This window comes from Alosa sapidissima, chromosome 16, assembly GCF_018492685.1.
Source record: "Alosa sapidissima isolate fAloSap1 chromosome 16, fAloSap1.pri, whole genome shotgun sequence".
Lineage (NCBI taxonomy): Eukaryota > Metazoa > Chordata > Actinopteri > Clupeiformes > Clupeidae > Alosa > Alosa sapidissima.
The window spans coordinates 2,830,067-2,855,924 of record NC_055972.1 but is presented as its reverse complement, the minus strand read 5'-3'; the positions used below and the strand labels follow the sequence as shown (position 1 = coordinate 2,855,924).

The 25,858-nt window shown below is 43.5% G+C and overlaps 1 protein-coding gene and 1 long non-coding RNA gene across 6 annotated transcripts; both read right to left on the bottom strand.

Annotated features, from left to right (window-relative positions):
* Positions 1 to 6,095: 6,095 nt before the first annotated feature.
* Positions 6,096 to 15,993, bottom strand: LOC121685777. The gene is made up of 3 exons (XR_006023439.1): positions 15,691 to 15,993; positions 14,934 to 14,935; positions 6,096 to 6,105 (listed from the first exon to the last, which is right to left on the bottom strand). It is a non-coding gene; the product is annotated as an uncharacterized LOC121685777 (long non-coding RNA).
* Positions 15,994 to 16,920: 927 nt separating this feature from the next.
* LOC121685750 lies at positions 16,921 to 25,837 on the bottom strand. 5 transcript variants are annotated; one of them, XM_042066487.1, is made up of 10 exons: positions 25,692 to 25,836; positions 25,027 to 25,254; positions 23,350 to 23,732; positions 23,009 to 23,123; positions 22,745 to 22,830; positions 22,577 to 22,642; positions 21,751 to 21,888; positions 21,322 to 21,542; positions 19,374 to 19,533; positions 16,921 to 17,093 (listed from the first exon to the last, which is right to left on the bottom strand). In XM_042066487.1, the coding sequence occupies exons 3-10, from the start codon at positions 23,723 to 23,725 to the stop codon at positions 16,957 to 16,959; spliced, it is 1,299 nt and encodes a 432-aa protein (XP_041922421.1). In that variant the 5' UTR covers positions 23,726 to 23,732; positions 25,027 to 25,254; positions 25,692 to 25,836; the 3' UTR covers positions 16,921 to 16,956. The 5 variants fall into 5 exon arrangements, with proteins under 5 accessions (XP_041922421.1, XP_041922424.1, XP_041922422.1 ...); XM_042066490.1 differs by having other exon boundaries at positions 22,775 to 22,830; XM_042066488.1 differs by having other exon boundaries at positions 25,027 to 25,251; positions 25,692 to 25,832.
* Between the last annotated feature and the right edge of the window lie 21 nt (positions 25,838 to 25,858).

The following is a 25,858-nucleotide window of genomic DNA, read 5'->3' as shown; positions in this document are numbered from 1 at the left end:
TGTCTGTGTACGAGAATAAATACAGTATGTACATTTGCAAATAAAGAAATAAATAGACCCTATGGTGGAATAGGGTAATGCAGTTGCCGGGGGGGGGGGGGGGGGGGGGCAATATCAGTATAGACTGAGGTTTAAGATTAAAAATAAATATAATCACATACGGGCCAGAACAGAACCGCATATGGGCCAGAACAGAACCGCATACGGAACAGAACCACATATGGGCCAGAACAGAACCGCATACGGAACAGAACCACATATGGGCCAGAACAGAACCGCATATGGGCGCTCTAGTCTCTGCGCTCAGATCTCAGGGCGCAAGTCAGGTCTGATGCGGTCGGTTTGGTGGGAGCGTGAGCTCGGGAGGAGTGCTGAGCAGCGCAGCAGGGAGAGGTTTTTGCGAGAGCCGTCCTGTGTGTGTCTTGGTATATTACAGACATGACAGTGAAGCGAGCACACTTGAGCTAAACCACCTGGGCTCCAACTAGAGCTCCCCTCCCCTCAACTCACTCTGCCAGAGCCCATGCACAGCTCAATCTGCCTGGGATGAAAGGATAATTCATTAATATTCCCTCTCTTTTCATCCCTCTCTCTCCCTCTCTCTCCCTCTCTTCCACCCTCCTCCCTCCCTCTCTCTCTGTGAACAGCTGGTTTTCTCTCCCCCCCTTGTTGTTGTTTCTGCTGAGTCAGACGGCTAAAGCAGGAAGAGTGTTAGAGTCAGATAGAGGAGGAGAAAGTTACTCACAACTTACATGACTTGTGTATTATTTTGTCATTATACAGATAAATGGATAAGCTACTGAAAGACCTACAACACTCTCACACACACACACACCACCCAGCATGGCACAACACTCACACACACACACACCACCCAGCACGGCACAACACTCTCACACACACACACACCACCCTGCACGGCACAACACTCTCACACACACACACACCACCCAGCATGGCACAACACACACACACACACACACACACCACCCAGCATGGCACAACACTCTCACACACACACACACACCACCCAGCATGGCACAACACTCTCACACACACACACACACCACCCAGCATGGCACAACACTCTCACACACACATACACACCACCCAGCATGGCACAACACTCTCACACACACCACCCAGCATGGCACAACACTCTCACACACACACACACCACCCAGCATGGCACAACACTCTCACACACACACACACACACACACACACACACCACCCAGCACGGCACAACACTCTCACACACACACACACACACACACTCACACACACACCACCCTGCACGGCACAACACGCTATTCTGCAGCACAAAGGAAATGTGACCACCATGGAGGGAGACTTAAGGTGATCTCATGTTTGTGGGTAAACAGAGGTAAACTCCAGCTTTGATACCCTCTGAGGTAAACTCCAGCTTTGATTCCCTCCGAGAGGCGCAGCTGGGACTGCTGATGCATCCCTGGTCTCAGAGGAGCGCTATTGTCCTCCACTTACTTTCAAATTCACACTTCCTGCACATCACCGCTGAGGTCATGAGTGTCGCCACGGAAACTAGTGTGGAACAGCACGTTTACAGATCTGAGGGAGTCTGAGGTGGTCACTGCCTGTTGGTGGGAGGGAGGGAGGGAGGTCTGCACTTTGCATCAGATCCTGAGGTGACCTCGGCAACCTGATAGCACCACTTTTGTCTCTTATTTCCTTCAATTCAGGAAGAGACAAACAAAGACATCAAATGAACAGACACACACACACACACACACACACACACAAATGAACAGCCACACACACACACACACATGAACAGACACACGCACACACAAATGAACACACACACACAGATGAACAGACACACACACACACACACGCACAAATGAACACACGCATGGGGTTACATGATTCAGCAGTGCTTTAACAAGCCGAAAAACACAACACGCTCACCCAACATGTTTTCAAAGCCCTGATGGCCAAGAAGTGCTAAAAGTTCCCTTTATTAACCTAATAAATTCAGTATGTTTTCGCTTGTTGATGTTGAAATGTATTGTGGCTTTCACGTTACTAATATCTAATAACGTACATTTGTTAGACCTTTAGTAACTTTATAATAATAAGGACATTTAATAGACCTTTAGTAACTTTATAATAATAATAGACCTTTAGTAACTTTATAATAATAAGGACATTTAATAGACCTTAAGTAACTTTATAATAATAAGGACATTTAATAGAAAGTGGGACCATTTTCTTTGTCTCTTATGTGTGTGTATGTGCGTGGATGTGTGTGGGTGTGTGTACTGTATGTGTGTGTGTGTATGTGTGTGTACTGTGTATGTGTGTGGATGTGTGTGTGTGTATGTGCGTGGATGTGTGTGTGTGTGTGTGTGCGTGGATGTGTGTATGTGCGTGGGTGTGTGTACTGTATGTGTGTGTGTGTACTGTGTATGTGTGTATGTGCGTGGATGTGTGTGTGTGTGCGTGCGTGGATGTGTGTATGTGCGTGGGTGTGTGTACTGTATGTGTGTGTGTGTATGTGTGTGTACTGTGTATGTGTGTGTGTGTATGTGCGTGGATGTGTGTGTGTGTGCGTGGATGTGTATGTGCGTGGGTGTGTGTACTGTATGTGTGTGTGTGTGTATGTGCGTGGGTGTGTGTACTGTATGTGTGTGTGTGTATGTGTGTGTACTGTGTATGTGTGTGTGTGTGCGTATGTGCGTGGGTGTGTGTACTGTGTGTGTGTGTGTGTGTGTGTGTGCGCGTGTATGTGTGTGTGCTGTGTGTGTACTGTGTGTGTGTGTACTGTACTGTATGTGTATGTGCGTGGTTGTGTGTAGTGTGTGTGTGTGTGCGTGGGTGTGTGTGCGTGTGTGCGTGCGTGTGTGTTGGGGGTGGTTTTCTCTCACCCAGGCCCCTGAGGTGCAGTGTCAGAGGCAACATCAGAGCCTCTATCAGCTTGGGGATCAGTCCCATTTCCCAGGGAGTGCTCCCAAACAATTACTGACCAGCACCACTTAAAAGGCTGCGGAATCCGGCTGACCCTAAGAATAGCCCCCAATTAAGGTCAATTTGCTGGGGGCCAAGAGAGATGGGAGTGGAGGATGATTACAGATGTTATGGTGTGTGTGTGTGTGTGTGTGTGTGTGGGCGCGTGTGTGTGTGTGTGGGCGCATGTGTGTGTGTGTGTGTGAAGCTTCCCTCTGCGCTGCTCCCTGCGTGGGCAATCAGAGTCCAGCGGCTCAGAAGCCCGGGGATTTATTTGTGTTTACCGTCCGGCGCGTGATCGCCTGCCCGGCTTCCCGAGGCGGAGCCGAGGTGTTGACTTTACGTGCCCCTGGTGTTCGCACGGAACTTACCGGAATTGGGTCACGGAAGGGTGGAGGCGGTGTGTGTGTGTGTGCGCATCTGTGTGTGTGTGTGTGTGTGTGTGTGTGTGTGTGTGTGTTTCGGGGGGAGGGGGTTACTCTATACAGCACCCACTGACTGGGCGAAGGAGTGGATGATCTGGAAGGCCAGATGAATGCTGCTGATATGAGTGTGTGTGTGTGTGTGTGTGTGTGTGTGTGTGTGGGTGTGTGTGTGTGTGTGTGGGGGGGGGTGATCTGGAAGGCCAGATGAATGCTGCTGATAACAGGGCTGCAACAGGTACCCAGGTACAGACCTCACACACACCCGCCCCAGAGCTCAGCCGTGTTTCAATAAAAACAACACGCTCCCTGTGTGTGTGTGTGTGTGTGAGAGAGAGAGCACGCACCTGTGTGTATTCAGGGGTCTGTGTGTGTGCATGTTTAAGAGTTAGTGTGTCATATGTAGGGCAGTGTGTGTGTGTGTGTGTTTAAGAGTTAGTGTGTCTCCATAATGTAGGGGAATATGTGTGTGTGTGTTTTTAGGAGTTAGTGTGTCATATGTAGGGGAATATGTGTGTGTGTGTGTTTTTAGGGGTTAGTGTGTCATATGTAGGGGAATGTGTGTGTGTGTGTGTGTGTTTAACAGTTAGTGTGCCATATGTAAGGGAATGTGTGTGTGTGTGTTTAAGAGTTAGTGTGTCATATGTAGGGCAATGTGTGTGTGTGTGTGTGTGTGTGTGTTTTTAAGAGTTAGAGTGTCATATGTAAGGGAATGTGTGTGTGTGTGTGTTTAAGAGTTAGTGTGTCACATGTAGGGGAATGTGTGTGTGTGTGTGTGTTTAAGAGTTAGTGTGTCATATGTAGGGGAATGTGTGTGTGTGTGTGTTTAAGAGTTATTGTGTCATATGTAGGGGAGTGTGTGTGTGTGTGTGTGTTTAAGAGTTAGTGTGTCATATGTAGGGGAATGTGTGTGTGTGTGTGTGTGTGTGTGTGTGTGTGTGTGTGTGTTTAAGAGTTAGTGTGTCATATGTAGGGGAATGTGTGTGTGTGTGTGTGTTTAAGAGTTAGTGTGTCATATGTAGGGGAATGTGTGTGTGTGTGTGTGTGTGTGTGTTTAAGAGTTAATGTGTCTCCATATGTAGAGTAATGGGTATCCCCTACTGCAGGGGTGGGAAATGACACACACATAAAATAGCGAGCAGCCTGATAGCGAGCAGCCTGATAACCAAATGAAATGCTTGGCGGGCCGGATGAAAGTGCTTGGCGGGCCGGATCCGGCCTGCGGGCCGCAGTTTGCCCACCCCTGCCCTACTGTATGCATGAATGTGTGTCCATGTGCGTGTGTGTCATATTTGCACCAGTGGGATGAGCTGTGTGTGTCAGGGTTTCCGTTGTCCGGTAATTACCGGACATTGGCCGGAAAAAAAATGAAATGTCTGACAAAATTAAATCTCTCCGTCAAATTGACCGATTGAAATTGGCTAATAAACGTCCCTTAAAACGTCCATATTAAACAACGAACAAATGAGTGAGGCGGTTCAGACATGGCCAGGCCCAGGCAGAATAACCTTAAAAGTTTTTTCAGAGGCCAGACGCGATGGACACGCAACTGTGTTTTGTACCCAAAGCATACAGTCGGCCTATGCGTTCTCTGTCTATGATCTGCAGGGTTAGGGCCTCCTCGACGAGGAGATTGCTGGTCCTCGGATCATTTCCGGCACAATTAAACGGTATCATTGAACCGCGGACCGAAAGAAAAAGAAACTAAACATTTCCCAGAATAGGAAACATTTCTTAATTTATTGTTATCAAATAAAGAGGCATAGCATTAGGGGGTAGTGGTGTGAGCGCTCATTCTTGTGTGTGCACATCTGTGTAAGTTAAACAGTCACCACTGGAGATAACGTGGGTAGCAGCAACAAACAGCCTTTTTAAAACAATGAACGAAGCGGACTCTTGCTGTCCATGAAAACATAGATACTGGCTAGATCTTGTTAGGCATGTTTAAGTTGGGGTAATGAACATGTTGCATTCTATACAGCCTGATTATGTCATTCTTTAAGCTACATAGCCTGTCTCCAGTTTTCCTCAACTTGACTAATTAAGAAGCGATAATAGGATATTTGACCGGCATATCATCAAAATGTCCAGAAAACGAAACCTCTGCCGGTCACTTTGACCGGCACCATTTTTTTCTAGCGGAAACTCTGGTGTGTGTGTGTGTCATATTTGCACCAGTGAGATGAGCTGTGTGTGTGTGTGTGTGTGTCCGTCCATGTGTGTCATATTTGCACCAGTGAGATGAGCTGTGTGTGTGTGTGTGTGTGTGTCATATTTGCATCAGTGAGATGAGCTGTGTGTGTGTGTGTGTGTGTGTCATATTTGCATCAGTGAGATGAGCTGTGTGTGTGTGTCCATGTGTGTCATATTTGCACCAGTGAGATGAGCTGTGTGTGTGTGTGTGTGTGTGTCCATGTGTGTCATATTTGCACCAGTGAGATGAGCTGTGTGTGTGTGTGTGTGTGTGTCCATGTGTGTCATATTTGCACCAGTGAGATGAGCTGTGTGTGTGTGTGTGTGTGTCATATTTGCATCAGTGAGATGAGCTGTGTGTGTGTGTGTGTCCATGTGTGTCATATTTGCACCTGTGAGATGAGCTGTGTGTGTGTGTGTGTGTGTGTGTCATATTTGCACCAGTGAGATGAGCTGTGTGTGTGTGTGTGTGTGTGTGTGTGTGTGTCCATGTGTGTCATATCTGCACCAGTGAGATGAGTGTGTGTGTGTGTGTGTGTGTGTGTGTGTGTCCATGTGTGTCATATTTGCACCAGTGAGATGAGCTGTGTGTGTGTGTGTGTGTGTCATATTTGCACCAGTGAGATGAGCTGTGTGTGTGTGTGTGTGTGTGTGTGTCATATTTGCACCAGTGAGATGAGCTGACCTCTTGAGCTGCTCCAGGTTCTGTTGCTGTGGTAGGGTGGAGACGGTGTGTGTGTGTTTGCACATCTGTCTGAATGATCAGGGGCTCATCCCTCTAACCCCTGGGCTGCCATAGGGTCTGTTCTCACACACACTCTCCGCCGGTCAGGCAGACACGCAACCATAGGATACGAATCCTGCATAAAACCCAACAACAACAGCCGCAGACACACACACTCCGCACGCAACCATAGGATACGAATCCTGCATAAAACCCAACCACAACAGCCACAGAGATACACACACTCCGCACGCAACCATAGGATACGAATCCTGCATAAAACCCAACCGCAACAGCCGCAGACACACACACTCTGCACGCAACCATAGGATACGAATCCTGCATAAAACCCAACCACAACAGCCACAGAGATACACACACTCCGCACGCAACCATAGGATATGAATCCTGCATAAAACCCAACCACAACAGCCACAGAGCTACGGGCCAGATGGCGTTGGTGCCATCAGCAAAAGAACTTTGGGATCGCTGTGAGGAAACACGTTCATTCAATATTTGGGGCGTGCCACGACAAAATGAGTCCAGTGTCGTGGAAATACAGCGATTGCAGATACAGCGATTTGAATGCAGAGAGGGTCGAAAAATGACTAAAATATGTATTTTCTAATTTCACCACGAACACATTCCTTAACCTCTTATCTATTAGTCATAGACATATCTTACTGTAAAACGACCTAGAAAATATGATTTTGAAGGCCAAATGTGTAGACTGCGCATTAAAGTTTGGATAAAAACTTTCTCCTCGTTCAGACACTTGCTGTACATGAGAACAGGAAAGTTTCCGTTTTCTTTGGTCTGATAACTGCGTGTTTTTGCTTTTGGCTTCTTCAATAAGTAATCACAAATAGGCTATCCTAGGCTATTTTTGTTCTTGTTGTCTTCAGAAGTTGATCAAACATTATAGGCTAGCCTACCTCACAAGTTTTACCGCCTGTGTGAATGGAGCATTTAGAAGCTGCGCTGTGAAGTTCAAACTGAGCTGATTTTCTCTCACACATTGCTGAGATGAGGATAGCCTTCACATAGCCTTGGCCAATATCTCTGGGTTGGCTAAACGGAAATGAACAAATGACCCCTTGTTTTAAACCCTAAGGTCTTGGATTATATCCAATAAAACCAATTTTTTTTATTTTGTCAAACTGGACTCCTTTCATCGTGGCACGCTCCATGTGTACAAGTTAAAAAATACATATTGCGTCTTTACCAAACCCATACATATACATTTAGCGCCTTTACCAAACCCATACATATACATTTAGCGCTTTTACCAAACCCATACATTTACATATAGCGCCTTTACCAAACCCATACATATACATTTAGCGCTTTTACCAAACCCATACATTTACATATAGCGCCTTTACCAAACCCATACATTTACATATAGCACTTTTACCAAACCCATACATATACATTTAGCGCCTTTACCAACCCCATACATTTACATATAGCGCCTTTACCAAACCCATACATATAGCGCCTTTACCAACCCCATACATTTACATATAGCGCCTTTACCAAACCCATACATACATATAGCGCCTTTATCAAACCCATACATTTACATATAGCGCCTTTACCAAACCCATACATATAGCGCCTTTACCAACCCCATACATTTACATATAGCGCCTTTACCAAACCCATACATACATATAGCGCCTTTATCAAACCCACACATTTACATATAGCGCCTTTACCAAACCCATACATTTACATATAGTGCCTTTACCTACTTGACTTTACTTGAATTTCCCCTTGAGGATCAATAAAGTATCTATCTATCTATCTATCTATCTATCTATCTTTACCAAACCCATACATTTAGCGCCTTTACCAAACCCATACATTTACATATAGCGCCTTTACCAAACCCATACATACATATAGCGCCTTTACCAAACCCATACATATAGCGCCTTTACCAAACCCATACATATAGTGCCTTTACCAAACCCAAGGTTGCTAATAACGTGTTGCACTGACACACTGCATGTACTGTATACCAAATGAATGTTTATAAATTAATCTAATCCTTTACCAGAACTTGAAATGGAGGACAGTGTTTGCAGAAGTGTCACTAATGAATTATTAGTGTAGCTTGTCTCCTCGCACGTCCACACACACACACACACACACACACACACACACACACACACACACACACACACACACACACACACACACACACACACTTAGTATAGCTTGTCTCCTCACACGTCCACCTTTAGCATTTAGAGGGATAGTGTCATTTACTAGTTGTAGCCTCACATGAGATTGGTTGTTACTAACATGTAACCACAGCCGAAATGTAAGTCCATCTAAAACAACATCAGCTCCAGCTGATCCAGTTGGGTTATGATTATAGGCTACGAACTCAGCAGGGTTTCACGTCTTTGAATGAGCTCTCTGATCTTCCATGAGCCATCAACATAAACACATGAACTCTCTCCTCTGTAATCAAACTGAGTCACACTGACAAGCATACACACACACATACATATATACACACACACACACACACACACACTCTCCCCTTTGTAATCAGACCCAGACAGACACTCAGACGGGACACAAACCTGCATTTACCCAAAAGAGAGTGGAGAGGAAGAGGTGTGTGTGTGTGTGTGTGTGTGTGTGTGTGTGTGTATATACAGGTCGTTCAGCTGTGAAATTTGGTCTTGTTCTGCTGGGGAAAACTGGCAGGTTCACAACAAAGACTGGGGCAAGTCAGCTCATGCAGGGTGTTGTGTGTGTGTGTGTGTGTGTGTGTGTAGGTGTGTGTGTGTGTGTTGAAACAGGAAAGAAAAGCTGTTGAATGGGAATAAGACAAAGAGGCTTTGAGTTGAGGAGAGGTTCAACAACTAGAATATGGAAAATGGGTGTAATCTGACTGAATACACAACACGTGTGGTCACGACTGCACTCGACTTAGAGAGGATTAGCACCAAAACACACTTACATGACACACAGGTAAACATACCCACACAAAGAGAAAGCACAATAACTACAGAAAACACACACACACACAAATATGCACACACACACAGTTAAAAAACACAACTTTAAAACACAGAAACACATTACAAACATGTGATACAGACATGCTTAAGTAGTTCTGACTTCAAACACGTGCACACACATTACCAAAGCAATCATGTACACAAATAATAAATTATCTTTAAAACAAGCAAGATGTCTGGTCTCATGCAGGGTGTTGTGAAAGTACAATTTGTTTGATAGAGAGAAACGTAATTTCGATCTCTTTGTATGTCTGGAACATGTGAAGAAATTGACAATAAAGCTGACTTTGACTTTTGACTTTGACTTTGATGTCTGAGTGTGACTGAGATGTGTCCTTACACACACAGACACACACACATAGGCTGAAGATAAACAGCCTTAATACAAAAACAAAGTTAGTTATAGTACATTAGAATTTTAAAATAAAGTATTTAGAAACTGAATCACACACACACACACCTGTAGGCCACACACACACACACACCTTCACGGACCCTCTCACACTGTAGTGCAGGATGCAGGTTAATGGGTCATTTCCATGTGTTTACCGACAGAACAGGCTCAGTGATAACCTCCGAGATAACCCTGGGCAAATGCCCCCCCTCACCCCACCCCAAACTACCCCTCCCCCACCCCCGCACCACCCTTTGGAGGCTTTTAGCTCTTAGCTCACGTGCAGCTCTCTCCATGGGCAAAGCTCACCCGTACCTGTCACTATATCAGATCAGTGGTGTTTGTGTGAGGGTGTGTGCATGTGTCGCCTACTGGATATACTGTATGTAGATATGACTGTGTGTGTGTGTGTGTGTGTGTGTGTATGTGGCCTACAGGATATATGTAGATATGATTGTGTGTGTGTGTATGGATGTGTAGCCTAGAGGATATACAGTTGTGCTCAAAAAAATAGCAGTGCCTTTAGAAAAATGAGTAAATGTCAAAATTCTTCAAACAAATTGTACTTTCATGAACACAGATGCATTGGGGACACAGTACATTCTATTCCAAAGCAAAACAATTGGGCAAAGTCATCAAAACTTTAAGTGCAGTGCATGAGGCAAAACCAAGAAACAAAGAGGAATTGTGGAATACAGTACAATTAACCTGGGCTGCAATACCTGTTGAACGATGCCAGAAGTTGGTTGACTCCATGCACCACAGATGTGAAGCAGTTATCAGAAACCGTGGTTTTGCAACAAAATATTAGTTTAGGATACTCAGCCAAGTTCACTTATCAAGAATTTCTTAGTTTGTACAGTTTCCAAGGAAAGATGGCAACGCTGCTATTTCTTTGAACATGGCATTTCTGACTTTCTATGAAATATCATTATTATTATTTAAGTTTTGATGACTTTGCCCAATTGTTTTGCTTTGGAATAGAATGTACTGTGTCCCCAATGCATCTGTGTTCATGAAAGTACAATTTGTTTGAAGAATTTTGACATTTACTCATTTTTCTAAAGGCACTGCTATTTTTTTGAGCACAACTGTATGTATGCTTGTGTATGTGTATGTGTGTGTGTGTATGCATGTGTGGCCTACAGGATATATGATTGTGTGCGTGTGTATAAGTATGAATGAATGTGTGTGTCTGTGTGACTACTATCTGTGTGTGCATGATTGTATGTGTGTGTGTGTGTGTGTGTACCTACGTATGCAGGTATGCAGTAGGCAATAATGTGTGTGTGTGTAACATGGTAGTGAGGAAATCACGTCCCGTGCCAAATGTAAACAGCCACCCTATTGATTCTCTGCTTCTCTGTCTCAGCTGCATCCTATAGCCCGCTCCCAGAGGCCGAGTCCTCGGTAAACTTAACTTTAATGCAGTTGGCCCCGATTAACAGAAACCAGGGCAAATGAGATACTGGCGCAACCAGAGGCCTTTTGAGAGCAAAAACGTCTCGACATGCGTAGTTTGGCAAACACGGAGATGCTCAGGAATGCCCTGATCTGGCCTGCATCTGCTCACATTTAGCACTTCATTGTCAAAGCATCTTTTAGACATGAATCACAACATAATGAGAACGACCAGGCTGTCGCATGAAGCATGAAAACAAACAAAGGGTCTGAGAGTGAGACTAACAACCCTCAACCCTCTACAGCAAACAACACCCCAGAGAGGGAAATGGGCCGTGATGAGTACAGAAGTGCAGGAATATACACTGCAACTGGAAAGTATTCAGACCCTTTCAAGTTTTCCACATTTTGTTATGTTTCAGACTCATCTTCCATTCGTCCGCCCCCCCCCCATTAATCTACACACAATACTCCAACAGTCCACAAAAAAATCAGGTGTGATTGGAGTGTTTTGTAAATTTATAGAGAAAGAGAAAAAATGAACTGAATCCATTTTAAGATGAGCCTGAAACAAAACAAAATGTGGAAAACTTGTAAGGGTTTGAATACTTTCCAGTTGCACTGTACAATATTTCCATTAGGCCATCTCCAACAGCCCAGACACTCTGGCACTTCAAGATATGATGTTCACACTGCAAAATGGAATCTGATTTCATTATTGGCAGATGTGTGTGTGAAGAGAGGAGAGAGAAGAGAGAGAAAGGCCTCCACCCTGACCCACTTTCTCTGACCTCAGGGCTTCAGAGCTCAGCTGAAATGAAATGTGACACAAAACACACACTTACCAGGAGGGAAGATAAGACAAGAGGGAGAGTCGGAGAGAGGGAGAGTGTGTGTGTGTATGTATGTATGAGTGTGTGTGTGTGTGTGTATGTATGTATGAGTGTGTGTGTGTGTGTGTGTACTGTATGTATGTGTGTGTGTGTGTGTGGGAGAAACAGAGAGAGTCCTATCAGTCAACATAGGATGTTTTGTAAATCGATCCCTCCTTATCAAGCGTGAAGAATTTGCGCAGCACCTTGAGCTCAGGTTCCACAGTGCTCTGATGCGTTCACTGGCCTGCAACTCCTCCCTGGGGCAACTCCTCCCTGGGGCAACTCCTCCCTGGGGCAACTCTGACGCCCCTGACCATCCCCCCGTGAAGACGCAGCGGAGGCCGCTGTCTCAGGCCCCACCACTCCCACGCTTCCCTCCAGGGACGCGGTCATCGGTCCACTGATCCCAGAGGAGTCTTCGAGTAGTTAGTATCCGACCCCCGTTATCTAAATCTCAAAACCTCTCCAGTGCCTGGCACGTCCCCCAGCCCTGGGGGCGCAGGCCACCCTGTATCCTGCAACCTTGGTCCAAGCCTGATACGCCGCATCATGCTAAAATGTGTCACCTTTTTGGATGATGTGCGGCAGAGATCAATAGAAACAGATACATGTCTCAGTGGTGCCATTGTGTTCGCCAGCGTTTAGGCTATGTAACTGTCGACCGACCTTGGACTTCAAAGAATGACCATTATTCCACGCTCATCGGAATAGTATTCAGTCTGATCTGACGAGCACACGGTGACCTATGCGCATATTATGATTCTTTTGCCCCGCACCATCTTTAGCACAGATGGATACTTAGTAGAAACACATTCCATGGTGCCTCTGTTTTCTAATTATATATTTCCATCCAAACAAAGGGACAAACATTGAAGGCCAGTGCAGAAAAATAGACTATTGTTACTGTCCAGAAGATAAAACACATTCAAGGTCCTTGGCTTCGTATCAGCTGGACTTCATAAACAAGCCGTAGAAAGGTACAAGCTGGACCCAGCCGTGGCGCAACTGGCTGGGGCACCTGCATCGTACACCGGCGGCCCGGGCTCGATTCCCGCCCCGTGGTCCTTTCCGGATCCCACCCCGACTCTCTCTCCCACTCACTTCCTGTCACTCTCCACTATCCTGTCGCAGTAAAGGTAAAAGCCCCCCAAAAAATATACTTTAGAAAGGTACAAGCTCTTGCATCTGAACCCAAAGCAAAACAATACATAAACGCTAGCTATCGGTAATATATAAATACATAAACGCTAGGTGGTTATCGGTAATGAATGCAAGTCCTGCATCATAAAACCTATATCCAACAACTCCATGGAGTTCTCCTTTTCTACATCACGGACAAATCACCAGGCAAATGGTCGCACTCCAAAAATCTTTTCTTGCTTTTAATCCATTTTAGCACAGGACGAAGGCCATCAGGCCGAAACGTTTGTCAATTAACCCCTGTGCTAAAATGGATTAAAAGCAAGAAAAGATTTTTGGAGTGCGACCATTTGTTATTTTTTATGAGTTCCCTGGATTACGCACCCACAAAGAAACAAGAGAAGAATCGGGAGAGCGCGGTGTTGGCCAAGAAAAGGCAAATCACCAGGCACAAACTGTTGAAACCATGAATTGATCCAATTAAAACATTAAAAAGACTTCTCCATCCCTTCTCCTATTTAGGTATGGCCCTGTTTGGTCCATGCTTTCCTGCGCTGTGATTAACACCACAGTCTAATAAGCCATAGCAATGATGTCAGCCGAACGCAAAGGCTGTGCTGGGTGTGACTATGGACTGCATGCGAGTATTCTACACTCCCTCGGGCGAATTCCAAATGTTCTAAGTCAGAATGCCCGTTGTGACTGTTTCTGTATTTTCTGTCTAACTGGCATGTTGAGTATGTCGGTGCTATAACCTAAATTAAGAAAGGCACACCTGTTAGTCCACGGACTGAGAGTACAACGTAGTCTGGGAATACCCATACGAACCTTTGGCAAATTTGGGATTTGCTCTGCAGGTCCGTCTGGCCAAGAGGCCATTGAAGCCCATTCAAATGTCTCTAAAACACAGGCACGCAATACAATCGCTAATCCGTCTTGGACGTGTATTTCTTTGGAACGGAGTAAACAACTCCATTTAAAACCGTCGTTTACAAGATTGCTGCACTTCTGAAACTATCAAAAAAGTAAAAGTCGGTAAAAGTTTAATGCACTAATATAAGTTTAATTTCTACTACTGCCTACGCTCATGTTGGAAGTCGTGAGTCAATAAACCTTTTCCAGACGCACTCTCAATTATAATTGAGAAGGTCTGCGTGCTAACCAGGCTAAACACGAAGGATTTAGCCAGCGAATGTTTAATAATAGCCTGGCTAACGCCACACCAAAACGGCTCTTATTTTTTTTACTAACCAACTCCAACGCTTCAAGACCACTGACCGCATGATCAGTTGAAAGTCAGATAGAAGGCAGCTCATCGCTGCACTCTTGTGGCGTTACCTTGAAAGCACATGACATGAAAAAGTTAAACCTACCTTTAAGAATGCTTGCTGGCGCATGCTCAGGATATCTGAACAGTTTGCCAGAGCAAGTGAGTCTGCAAAAGGCACTTTAACTGAACTTTAAGCTCTTCTAGGGACACGTTTTGCAAATTAGCATTAGCTATAAACACTACTGGCATCATATCTGTTTTCAGTTTGTGTACACATCTCCCTATCAAATAGGCTACCGCACACTCAGAGTGCTAATTACCCCACCATAATTGGGGGGTACTGCTCCTTCACTTCTTCTATGACCATCATGGTCCACTACCATATCAATTCCCACCGTGATCGGCAAGTGCAACATTGTGCAACACACATACAGTACAAGGTCTAAACATGCGACAAACTGATAATCAGTAGGTTACAGAACATCTCATTGTTAACATATATCCAAAAAAGAACTGTTTTGATCAACCATTCTAATAGCCTATTTCATAAACTATTGATTTGGTTTATTTTTAGATTTCATAATAATATAATAAGCTTTATTTGTATAGCACCTTTCATACACAGAATGCAGCTCAAAGTGCTTTACATTTGAAGCATGTAACACAATAATAGTCAATCAATCATTATCAATCACTTTTCTTCATTGCTGGGGCTGTTTATGATCCACTCAGCAACATATCAAAAATATAGAAAATGACGTCATAAGACTGGCAGCCTTAACCCTCTTACCCCCCACAAGCACGCCATATGGCAACTGTGGCAAGGAAAAACTCCCATATTCCAGGAAGAAACCTTGAGCAGAACCTGACTTAAATAGGGGGAGCCCATCTGCTTCTGGCTGGCTGCGCCCTCCAATAGTAGCAGATGTAGAATAATCTGAAAAAGTAGTCTACAGGATAAGATGAGTTAACTAAAAGCTTTCCTGTACAGGTATGTTTTCAGATCTTTTTAAGACCTAGAGGTAAGACCCAACCCTTTCATATACCATATAAACCAATGTTCCATTACAGTCTACTTGGAGATATGTGAAACCTGAGCAATCTTTAATGTGATTAAGGAGCACACTATGAAGAACCATAGGCTACTACCACAGAAGAACTATAGAGTGATAACAAGAGTCCAATAACCTGTCAGAACAAGCTGGTTATCAACACTACAGTATCCTACAAATGAGTCACATACACATGCACAAACACAGATAGGCCTACACTTCTTCCAGACATTGTATTTACGTTATATAGCACTGTATTTCTAGACCTGTCCAAATCTGACATAAGTATGTTATGTAGGCCTATGTGTGTACAAGGTGTATATTGTATTGTAGACCTATAAGTATTATGCTTGAAGTGCATTACTGCAAACTGGTAATTCAATGTATGAAGATGTAACATGAGCTATGTAAGAACAAAACACATTAATAAATGAAGGTTGTAAAAAAACACATTTTCAACAAGCTAGACGTATGCTAGTAACTTACTTTTACCCATGTAGCCTACTGGAGGAATTTACCCAGCATTTTGTCATTCAACGTAGACACTGCTTGAGAAGTTGTTCTCTATGTCCGTTGCTTCTAGCGCCACGGTGGTTAAAAATGGTAGGCCCTACGGTCCACAAGAGGGGTGTCTGAAATCGCAATGTTCCTACAGTAAAAATGGGAGTTGTCTTGTATTGTAACTAATATTTTTTCACAATATCAGAAAAATTATCTGACCCCCCCAAAACTAATATTTCTGTCTCTTTGGTGGGTACTGGGTCTTTGTGGGGGGTATAGTACCAATTGAAGTCAAGACATCAATTTACTGTACAAAATTAATCACTACTCAATGGAAACATAAAATTGACATTTATGGAAAGTTATAGGTTATAGCCTATTCTGTTTTAGTTAAGTAGCCTATGTTGGCTAGGTTACTACCCAGCAAACACACCCTTGTGGGGCCCATGCGGGATTTTTTCGGGTAGTGTGGGCTAGGGCCAAACCATAGCAAACCCATACAGGGCCAGCGTGGACTTGCCCAGGTCAGGTCCAAACTTTTGGGCTCTCTGTGGGCCCACAATTAGCCGCAGTACGTGCGGGCCCAGTACTGTGGGGCCAGCGCTTTGCCGATGAGCAAGCCCTCACGGGCCCACTGTGGACAGCCCACTAGGGCCCCCTGCGCCAGCCCAAAGTGAGCCCAAAAGGGGCCCGCGTGGGCTTGCTTGCTGGGTCTACATTCATCTTGTGGTCAAAACCAAATTTAGTGCTTTATAGGCCTAGGTCGGTGGAGACATAACATATTTGATCTATTAGGCTACAACTTCAATGAAATGCAGATAGATAGATAGATAGATACTTCATTGATCCCCAGGGGAAATTCAAGAAATAACTGGTGAACAACAAGAAGTTCAACAAGAACAAGAACAACAAGAAGTTCAATAAAAAGATTGTTTAATGCATATTCCTGCATTTACTCCGTTTGTGTGGCTGGAGGCTGGACGCGTCTCCTCGTGGCTCGGTCTGCCGCCAGGTTGAACCACCTCATTGCGTGCTTGGTGACCTCCGCGTCTGTGGCTGACCGGGTCACCGTGTTTTTCCTCACAGCACCTGTAATCAAACAGACAGATTTGTTTATGTTTATGGTATGTAGCATCCAAAGCCAAGTATGCTTACACAATACAATACAATACAATACATGAGATATGTATTAAGGAGATTAAATTAAAAAAGAAACATGACTTACAAAGTTATAAACAGGGTTGTGGTGGTTAAAATAAGAGGTGGGTAAACTATGAATTTGTGATCAGGGTAAGGTGTGCCGCGCCTTTCACTATCGGATGTTTAAAGGTAAACTATGCAGTATTGGCCATGTCCTTACTGTTTTCTCGGTTTTTGCTTCTTTTTCGCTGGCTCTGTCATGACTAATGTCTGAGAAACTCCATCGCTACCTTTTTCTAGCCGGTGCCTGGCGTGTATGTGTATTTGAATGCAGTAAAGCAATTCCTTACACTCGTTATACTTCCTGACACTGAGGCCGTCGGCCCACAGTTGCAAAGGTGGTTTTTCCGCTCACAGGCACTAGGGGGAAGCAAGACGTCCACCATTCAACCCGAAAAAAGTCATTTTTTCCAATCCATTCCAATGACTCTGAAGGTGTTAAATGAAGGTCAATTAAGCTAAAAAACCTGCATAGTGTGCCTTTAAAAGAGACATCCAAAATGTTCAAACAATATCAGTGGTATCCTTGATCAGAGTACATATCGTATGTGGATAAATCAGTGGTATCCTTGATCAGAGTACATATTGTATGTGGATATATCACTGGTGGGACGGTAACTGTACTACCACAATACCGCGGTCACGTCTGGCCTGCACATGTGTGCACAGTGTGTAATGTGTGTGAGGAACCATCTTATGACATTGATTCAAGGTTTTTTAGGGCTGCAGCCATCGATTCTTTTTGGAATCGAGTATTCTAGTGATTATTTCATCGATTAATCGGATAAATAAATAATTGTGTGTTATTAACTCATTGAGTGCCAAAAACATAATATTACGTTTTTCCTTTCCATGCGTTGAGTGCCAAAAACGTAATATTACGTTTTTAGCTTTTTATTTTAATTACGAAACTAGACACTCTAACACACCTTATATGTGATTTTGGGAACTCTGTGATGAATGGAAATGAAATATATGACGATCGAAAACTCATGAAAACGCACAATCTGGACATTTTATCTGGACATATATCACAACTTGGTTGCCGCTTTGGGTCGAATCAGTGACGCATGCACGTCAGCTCAAAACCAGGCCATTTTCGTGGGTCTATCACTAGGTGGCAGTCTCACCAGGTAATTTCCCGGAAACTTTACAGGCAACACTTCATATTTCATGAAAGACGTTATATCTCCATTTCTAGAAAAAAAAAAAACAGCGATTTTGATGAAAACTAGCCACTGTTTAGCTTGCGATTTCTCAGGAACAGAAGCGTGTAGAAATACACGGTTTGCACCCACTGAGAGCTTAAAGTCTCACCTTTCAAACGAGCCATTGTATGTGTTCATAGCTATAACACAGAATATGCTGTGGCTGTACAAAAATCATCAACAATGGTCTAGATTGCTGGCACTCTAGGACAAAGCTTCCAAAAACAGCTTGGCATTCAATTAGTTAAGTGCAATATATTAATTTGTACTAATGTCATGCTCTAAACTAGCCCTAGTCACTAAATTAATGTAGTATATTAATAATCTGTTCTCTGTAGATTTGTGCATCTGCAGCATTTTACCATTACTACCAAATAACCTCCCTTACAAAAAATAGTTTTTTGTCGTAGTACAGTGCAGTTATACTACAGTACAGTGCAGTCATATCCAAAATACTGCAGTACAATGCAGTTCTTTCGTGTCCAAAATACTGCATTTCCTGCATAAGAACTGCAGTTTTGATATTTGATACTGTTTACGTTGCCTTGTGTTGGCTACGCTTGGTGAGGGAGCTGGTGTTAACAACTGAATGCTTTCAGCTCAAATGTTGAATCATTGCTGACGTGTTGTTGTAGTACGCCGGTTCTGCTTTGCAGTGGACACATTGCACCTTGTCTTCTTTTGTAAGTTTGAAATGATCCCAAAACTTTGGACATTCTCTGCCTTTTACAGACGGTTTCTTGGCTCTCCGTCATTGACTAGTTGCACGAAAGGCTCTCGGTGACTCATTTATCTCCTGTGGAGCCAGGTGTGTTTGAACCTGCCGCTATTCTGAATGTAATTAGTGTCTACACGGACCCGGTTAGGTGTTGCACCTAGTGAACCAGCACGTTACGTGCCCCAACATTTACAAACTATCGTCTTTGAACGTATTTAATATTACTTTGAATTATATACTTACTGAAAAGCAAGGCCTTCGTTTCCATCCTACTGAAGGGCTTTTTGTTATTAACACCCTTCCAGTTTATCTGATGAGACACCCCATCGGTGAAGATCCTGCCCAGGATGTTCCAGGTCACCCTCTTCACGTCCTGCCCTCCAATGGTGGCCAAAAAAGAAACCTAAAAGGCAAAGACTTTTTTTTTAATAAATAGACACCAAGGTACACATTTCTAAGCTTGTTTCTAAGTTGCATTTAAAGGTGCATTTAAAATGTTTTTTTTCCTGTTGAAAGCGTCCAGAAATGTAGAAAAACTTAGAAAACTTCTATGTTTCTACTGTAATCACTGGTTTCTACTGGTTCTACTGTGTTTTTTCTGTAAAGAAAAAAAACTCCTGTTCTCTTGGGTTATTCGTTTCTTAACATGTACTTGGCTCACACACTCATGGACATGTGCCACCTTACACACAATGTCCAACCAGGGAGATTGTGGCTCATTGACAGACTTGTATTCCTTGACTTTTCCTCTGCTTTTAGTACAATCCAACCCCATATTTTAACCACAAGGCTGCTACAACAGTTTGACCTGAGCAATAATCTGGTAGGCTGGATCCTTAACTTTTTTACAAACAGGACGCAAAGAGTGAGAGAATGGCAGCCTCTGACAAAGTCTGCCATCAACCGGCTCCCCACAAGGATGCGTACTCTCAACTCTTCTTTACATCCTGTACACAAATATGTGCCAGAGCAGGTGGAACTACAGGACTATAGTGAAATATGCAGATGGCTCCGTAATTGTTCGCCTGCTCCATGACAGTAACACAGGTCATGGTCCAGTCATCAGTGACTTCGTTGAAAGGTGAGATGCATCTCACCAACTAAATTTAGCCAAAACAAAGGACATGCTCATTGATTTTAGAAAAAAAAAAATCCAGACATAAGAAATCACATCAATCAAAAGGTCAAACTGTTCAATGTGTGCAATCTTATAAACACCTGGGGAAATACCTGGGGACGATAGACTCAACACTCACATTTGAAACAAACTGTGAAGCTGTGTGTAAAAAAAGGGCATCAGGACCAGTTCTTTTTGAGGAAACTGAGTCGCTTCTACATTGACAAATCCATCATGACCTCGACCACGCTTTTATTGAATCAGTTTTATCATTTGCGCTAGCTGCCTGGTTTGGGAACCTGTCTTTGAAAAATAAACTCACTCAACCAAATAGTAAAGTGGTGTAGCAGGCTGATTGGTGAGCCACAGCTCAACATGGAGACCTTGTACACAAAACAGTTACAGCACATCACTGGTTCAATTTTAAAAGACAGTTCCCATCCATTGCACACAGAGTTTCAGCTTCTCCCCTCTGGGCGTAGGTTTACAATCCCCTGGTGTAGAACAAAGAGACACACAAACAGTTTGGTCCCTGCAGCCATTGCACTGAGGAATAAGTCATAGCTATACTTTGCACAGGTGTTTATTTATTGTTGCTTTTATGTTTGTATTTATTATTTTTTATATTTTAACCTTTATGTATGTTTTTACAACCTAAACATTTTTTACTTATTCACTTTGTTTTATTTTCTTTTTACTATTAATATTTTAGTTAACGTCAATATCTAAGTATAATCTGGACCAGTACGAACTTTTTAATTTGCCATTTTTTAAATTTGCCGTTTCTTCATTTCCACTGTCTTAAAGGTTGTATCAGCGATTTCAGGCCCAAAAAAGGTCCAAACATAAATGATCACATTCATCTAATCTTTCCTAACGATCTGCTAGCTGTCTGCCCCATAAGCAGGCCGTCAAAAAACGTGTCTTGTACTTGTACTTGAACTTGGAATCGTACCACTGGGAAAAGGTGGTTCAGGACAGGCCTGTTCAGGGCTGCTTCAATAGAATATTTGCAATAATCATGGACAATCAATAAACTTAATGGCACCATTCATATTAAGTAAGAAAACTCACCACTCTCTGTCGAGCCGGGCCATTTGACGGTTCCTTTAAAAACATTTCAAATGCCTCCACTGCCTCCAATTGTTCCAGGGGAAACTGGATATTGTCGGGCATCTCAACATCGGGCCCCGGGGTGCCACTCAGCCTGCTGCTCAGGTAGTTCACCTTCACCACAAGCTCGTCTTGTTGCTGTTTAATGGTTTCCAGCAGGCTAAGGATGTGGGCCTCAGCCGCTGTTGACAAACAATATATAGCTAAAATGTAGTTTATAAAATATATCACGTTTCAGTGTTTAGCCTCATTACTCATAAAACTGACATTAGTTAATGACAAAAGTTATTGACAAAAGTTTGAAGAAAATGTGATGGTTGTGGGATCTCCTCCCTCCCCCAAAATCTGTGGCACAGAATGACCCTCCAGTATCTGTCAGGTATTGCTCACCAGAGCAGGGAATGGTGTCGGTCACCCCGCCCCCTCGCCACGTGGGTCTGTAGGCCAGGCTGGAAGAGGCCTCCTCCGGTCGCCGCACGTTGACGCCTGGTGCAGAGGACGGAGGGAGTTGAGGAGGGACTGCCGTTCCTGGACCATAGTGAGTGGGGGGGGGGGGGGGGGGGGGGGGGGAATTGTGCGAGAGGGGGGAAAATTTTTTTTTATTAAATGGTAGTCATCTGTTAACCATGACTGATAATACACATGGGGCCTTTCTATTCACTAATATTTGCGGCCCTGCCCCATGATGAGGTGCTAAGGGAGAGAAGTTGGTATTAAATGGTTGTGATCTGTTACCCATGGTAGACTGCGAGCTACAGGGCCAAACAATGGCAAACAAAACATCTCTGGTCATGCTGAACATGAATTTGTATGTTTCAACATTTTGGTATGCACTACCCATTTCAACCCCATGTTGGTATGCACTACCCATTTCAACCCCATTTTGGTACGCACTACCTATTTCAACCACATTTTGGTATACACTACCTATTTCAACCCCATGAATGGATAGACATTGAAAATCAATGTGTTTCAATACAATTTGATAATGATTAATTTAATATTGCATGCTGGATGCTGAGACTTTTCAGGCAATATTGCATGAATGCAGATGTTTTTAACTGACAAAATATTTGGCTGAGATTTTGATATTTTGACAGTTACAATTTCAATAGAGTATGAAGAAAATCTGAGGTGGTAATGCATATTCAACCACTGCTGTGTTAATATAGATGGGGCCACTGTAATCAATGTTATTTCGGAGACCAGTCTTTACCTGGACAGTTTTCTCCAGGTTGAGGAGAAGTGACTCTGCTGCCTGGCACTCGGTGAGATGGTGGAGCTGGAGGAATGGATACAAGGAGAGGGGAATGTCTTTAGCACTAAGAATGTTATCTCTAATATTAATATTTTGTTATTTCGATGTTAAGAGATCATTCCTTACTCTGCCAGTGCAATTGGCTTGAGGCTTTACCTGATACACCATTTACTGGCTCTTCTTCAAGCTCATTAGAGTCCCCGAAACAATGGCTGTTAAGTAACCATATCAGTACGGTTATTGCAATCCCAAAATTGCCAAATATACATATAGTACAAGCATCTCTGGTCTATTTTTGCTACGGGAAATAACCCTCCTATTACTGTCGAAACTTAACAAAACAGAGACAGCGCGCACACTTACACTGGCCGAGACAGCGCGCACACTTACACTGGCTTCCTGATTCTTCTCTCTGGCAGCTCACCCTCCTGCTCTGCCGTAGACTGTAGCTCAGAGTTGTTGCAGCCGCTCTGATATTGACTCCTACTGGCGTCTTTGTAGTTGTCTAAAATTGAGCGTGTTCAAATGAACATGAGTTTCAAATTAGCTCTAGAGCTGCACACAATATTGAGGAGGAGGAGGATGAAGATCATCATCATCTTTATTTCACCAGGTGGGTCTGATTGAGAACTCAAAATAACTCTTACAAGAGAGACCTGGCCAACAATAGCATCAGAAGGAGAAGCAACCATGAAATTATTTGTAAACAAGAATTTTATGATTTGGCATACCACAAGTTCTGATGCCCTTGACGTCATATCTTGGGTAGTTCGGCGGCTGCTCCTCCTTGCTAGCATCTGCCCTTTTTACACGTTCAGTGCTCTTAAAGCTGCGCCAGGGCACCATCCCGTCATCATGCCAGTCAGCCGGCACAACAGCAATGTCCTTGCTCGCCAGCTCCATGTCCTCTTCAGTAAAAACTTGCACCTCTGCCATTGCATGTGCGGCTGGAGAGGGTGGTACAGTGCCCTCAGAAAGAACTCGGTCATCTGCCCCTATTCCTGCCATGTCCATGTCTGTCCTGATTTGACGAAGCCTTTTTTGAACGTCTACACGTGCCCTTCGTCTTAAGGCTGATGGGGAGACAGGCCCAGTCTTTCTATTCATTTGTGTTCTAAGAGAGACATTTCAGAAAGACAGGTTGCAATCAGGTGTGTAAAATTGATCATGGTTTCTAATGTTGTATTTAAATAAACACATTGTTGAATGGTGATGTCTGTTTCATTGCTACAAACTAGACAAGAACAATATGAATGTGTTTGAAAACAAATCTCAATCCAGGTGGGACGTGTTTTTCGTGACCTATCTGCTTGGCCTTGCTGGCATAAGTCAGCGGCGTTAGTTTGAGCACATATTTGTTTACATGTGTTAAATGGAAGTCAATGGGAGCCGTACATCGGTAAATAGCGGTGACCATAGAATATTTTGCCTGAAAGCGTGACGGCGGTGCAAGCACTGTAGTGTTTGATCAACGAAACATACCGTCTCCACGGCTTATTTATTTGATGTGTCGTCATGCAGAGAAAGACCCTGGGGTCAATTTTCGCCGGAGTTACACTTTACCAACCCAGAAAGTATCTTACTTGATCAAGCGCAATCATAGTCCAGCCGATAAAAGTTGACGCTGCAAAACTAAACACACAAACTAGAAGATGGGGACCAAGTTTCATACAGTAGCATAAGAAATCACAAACAGGCGGCGATACCAATTAGTTGTCTGAAACGACTTAAATAGTGATTAAAATGCCGAGGATGGCAGATAGACACTACACGAGACCAAACTTGCCAAAATGCAAACTTAACCATGCTCCGCTAGAAGCTAGCGCTAAACAATTATCCGCGAGTGAACATGCTAAAGTTGTACCTGTTAGCTATCATAGCAAAGTGTTTCCCTGACTGTAATATTGACCCCACTTCATTGACTGAAATACCAGTGCCAATTTATCAGCTTGATCTATAGTTTGCATCGCACATGTGAACTCAAACATACATATAAGCATTAGCAATAACTTGCAAAATGATGCAATCGCGCCTAGCAGCATGCTAGCTAGCAGCTACATGCCGCTAGCATAGGCTACATAACAGCGACACATTAAAACAGACCAGACCAAATAACAATGTGTTTTTTTTAATCACACTACCATTACATGTTCTGCCGAAATTGCTATCCATTTTAAATCAAATAGGCTACAGGCTCACATGATCACCTCTCAGCTAACAATAGCCTGTTGCACAAAATGACAAATGTATAGATAACGTTAAAGTTCTGCTAGTCCCAATATCAAACAAACATTAAAAAAAAAAAAGTCATTAACATTACAATAATTAATATACATGATGATTAAAAATACACAAAGGCCAGTGTTTACTGTGAATGTCGCAATTGATCAATACATCAATACACTTACTCAAGAGGGTTCAGTTCAGTGCAACCGTGTCCCAGCAAAGAAAATCATCACTGATATGACTCGTCTCGGCTCTTGGTGTCGAAATCCAACCGTAAAGGCGCGTCCGCGTCCGCGGATCCGACATGGGTCCACTCAAGATCCGCTGTTTGACAGTAGAATTTACGGCACAAAACGAAATGTCTGTCGGGTTTTGGAGACTTGAAGGCGGATCCGCCGAGGAGTCTCCTGCTGTGTGGGAATAAACAAGAAGTTCTGCGATTGCTAATTAAAACGGCCCCTCAACAAATTCATACAAAGATAACGTTAATTGCTTAGCTTTATCAAAGTACACGCCAAAGAGCTCGACAACTTTTCCACCACAAAATGTTACATTACATGCAGATATTGTAGCAAATCTATCATTATTGTGCGTTCCTCAATTTACAAAGATATTTAATCGGCCCTGGGTCACCTCCGTTTACTCATACAGTCTGGGATAGGCCTACTACATTTCATGCAGCTTCGTAATTTTCAAGGAACTTTTGCCTCAAAAGTACAAACAGAGTACAAAGTAGGAAACAGCGTGGATGTAGAGCATATTGAAAACATGAATGCCAAGAAGGTTCTAGTTTCAGCTGTTCCCTCTTTCCAGTTTTTAATCACATTTTTGAAGATTTTATCCTTACGTCAACGATTGTAGATAGGCAAACTTTGCTATACATAACCTGATGATGGACTACACTACAGAGCATTTTCCGGCTCTGAATCGTAGACTAAATACAATCTACCTGGCCTGCTGCATTTCTCTGATCTTTCGCGGGAAATATTAAACAGCAGATGACCTGACATTTGA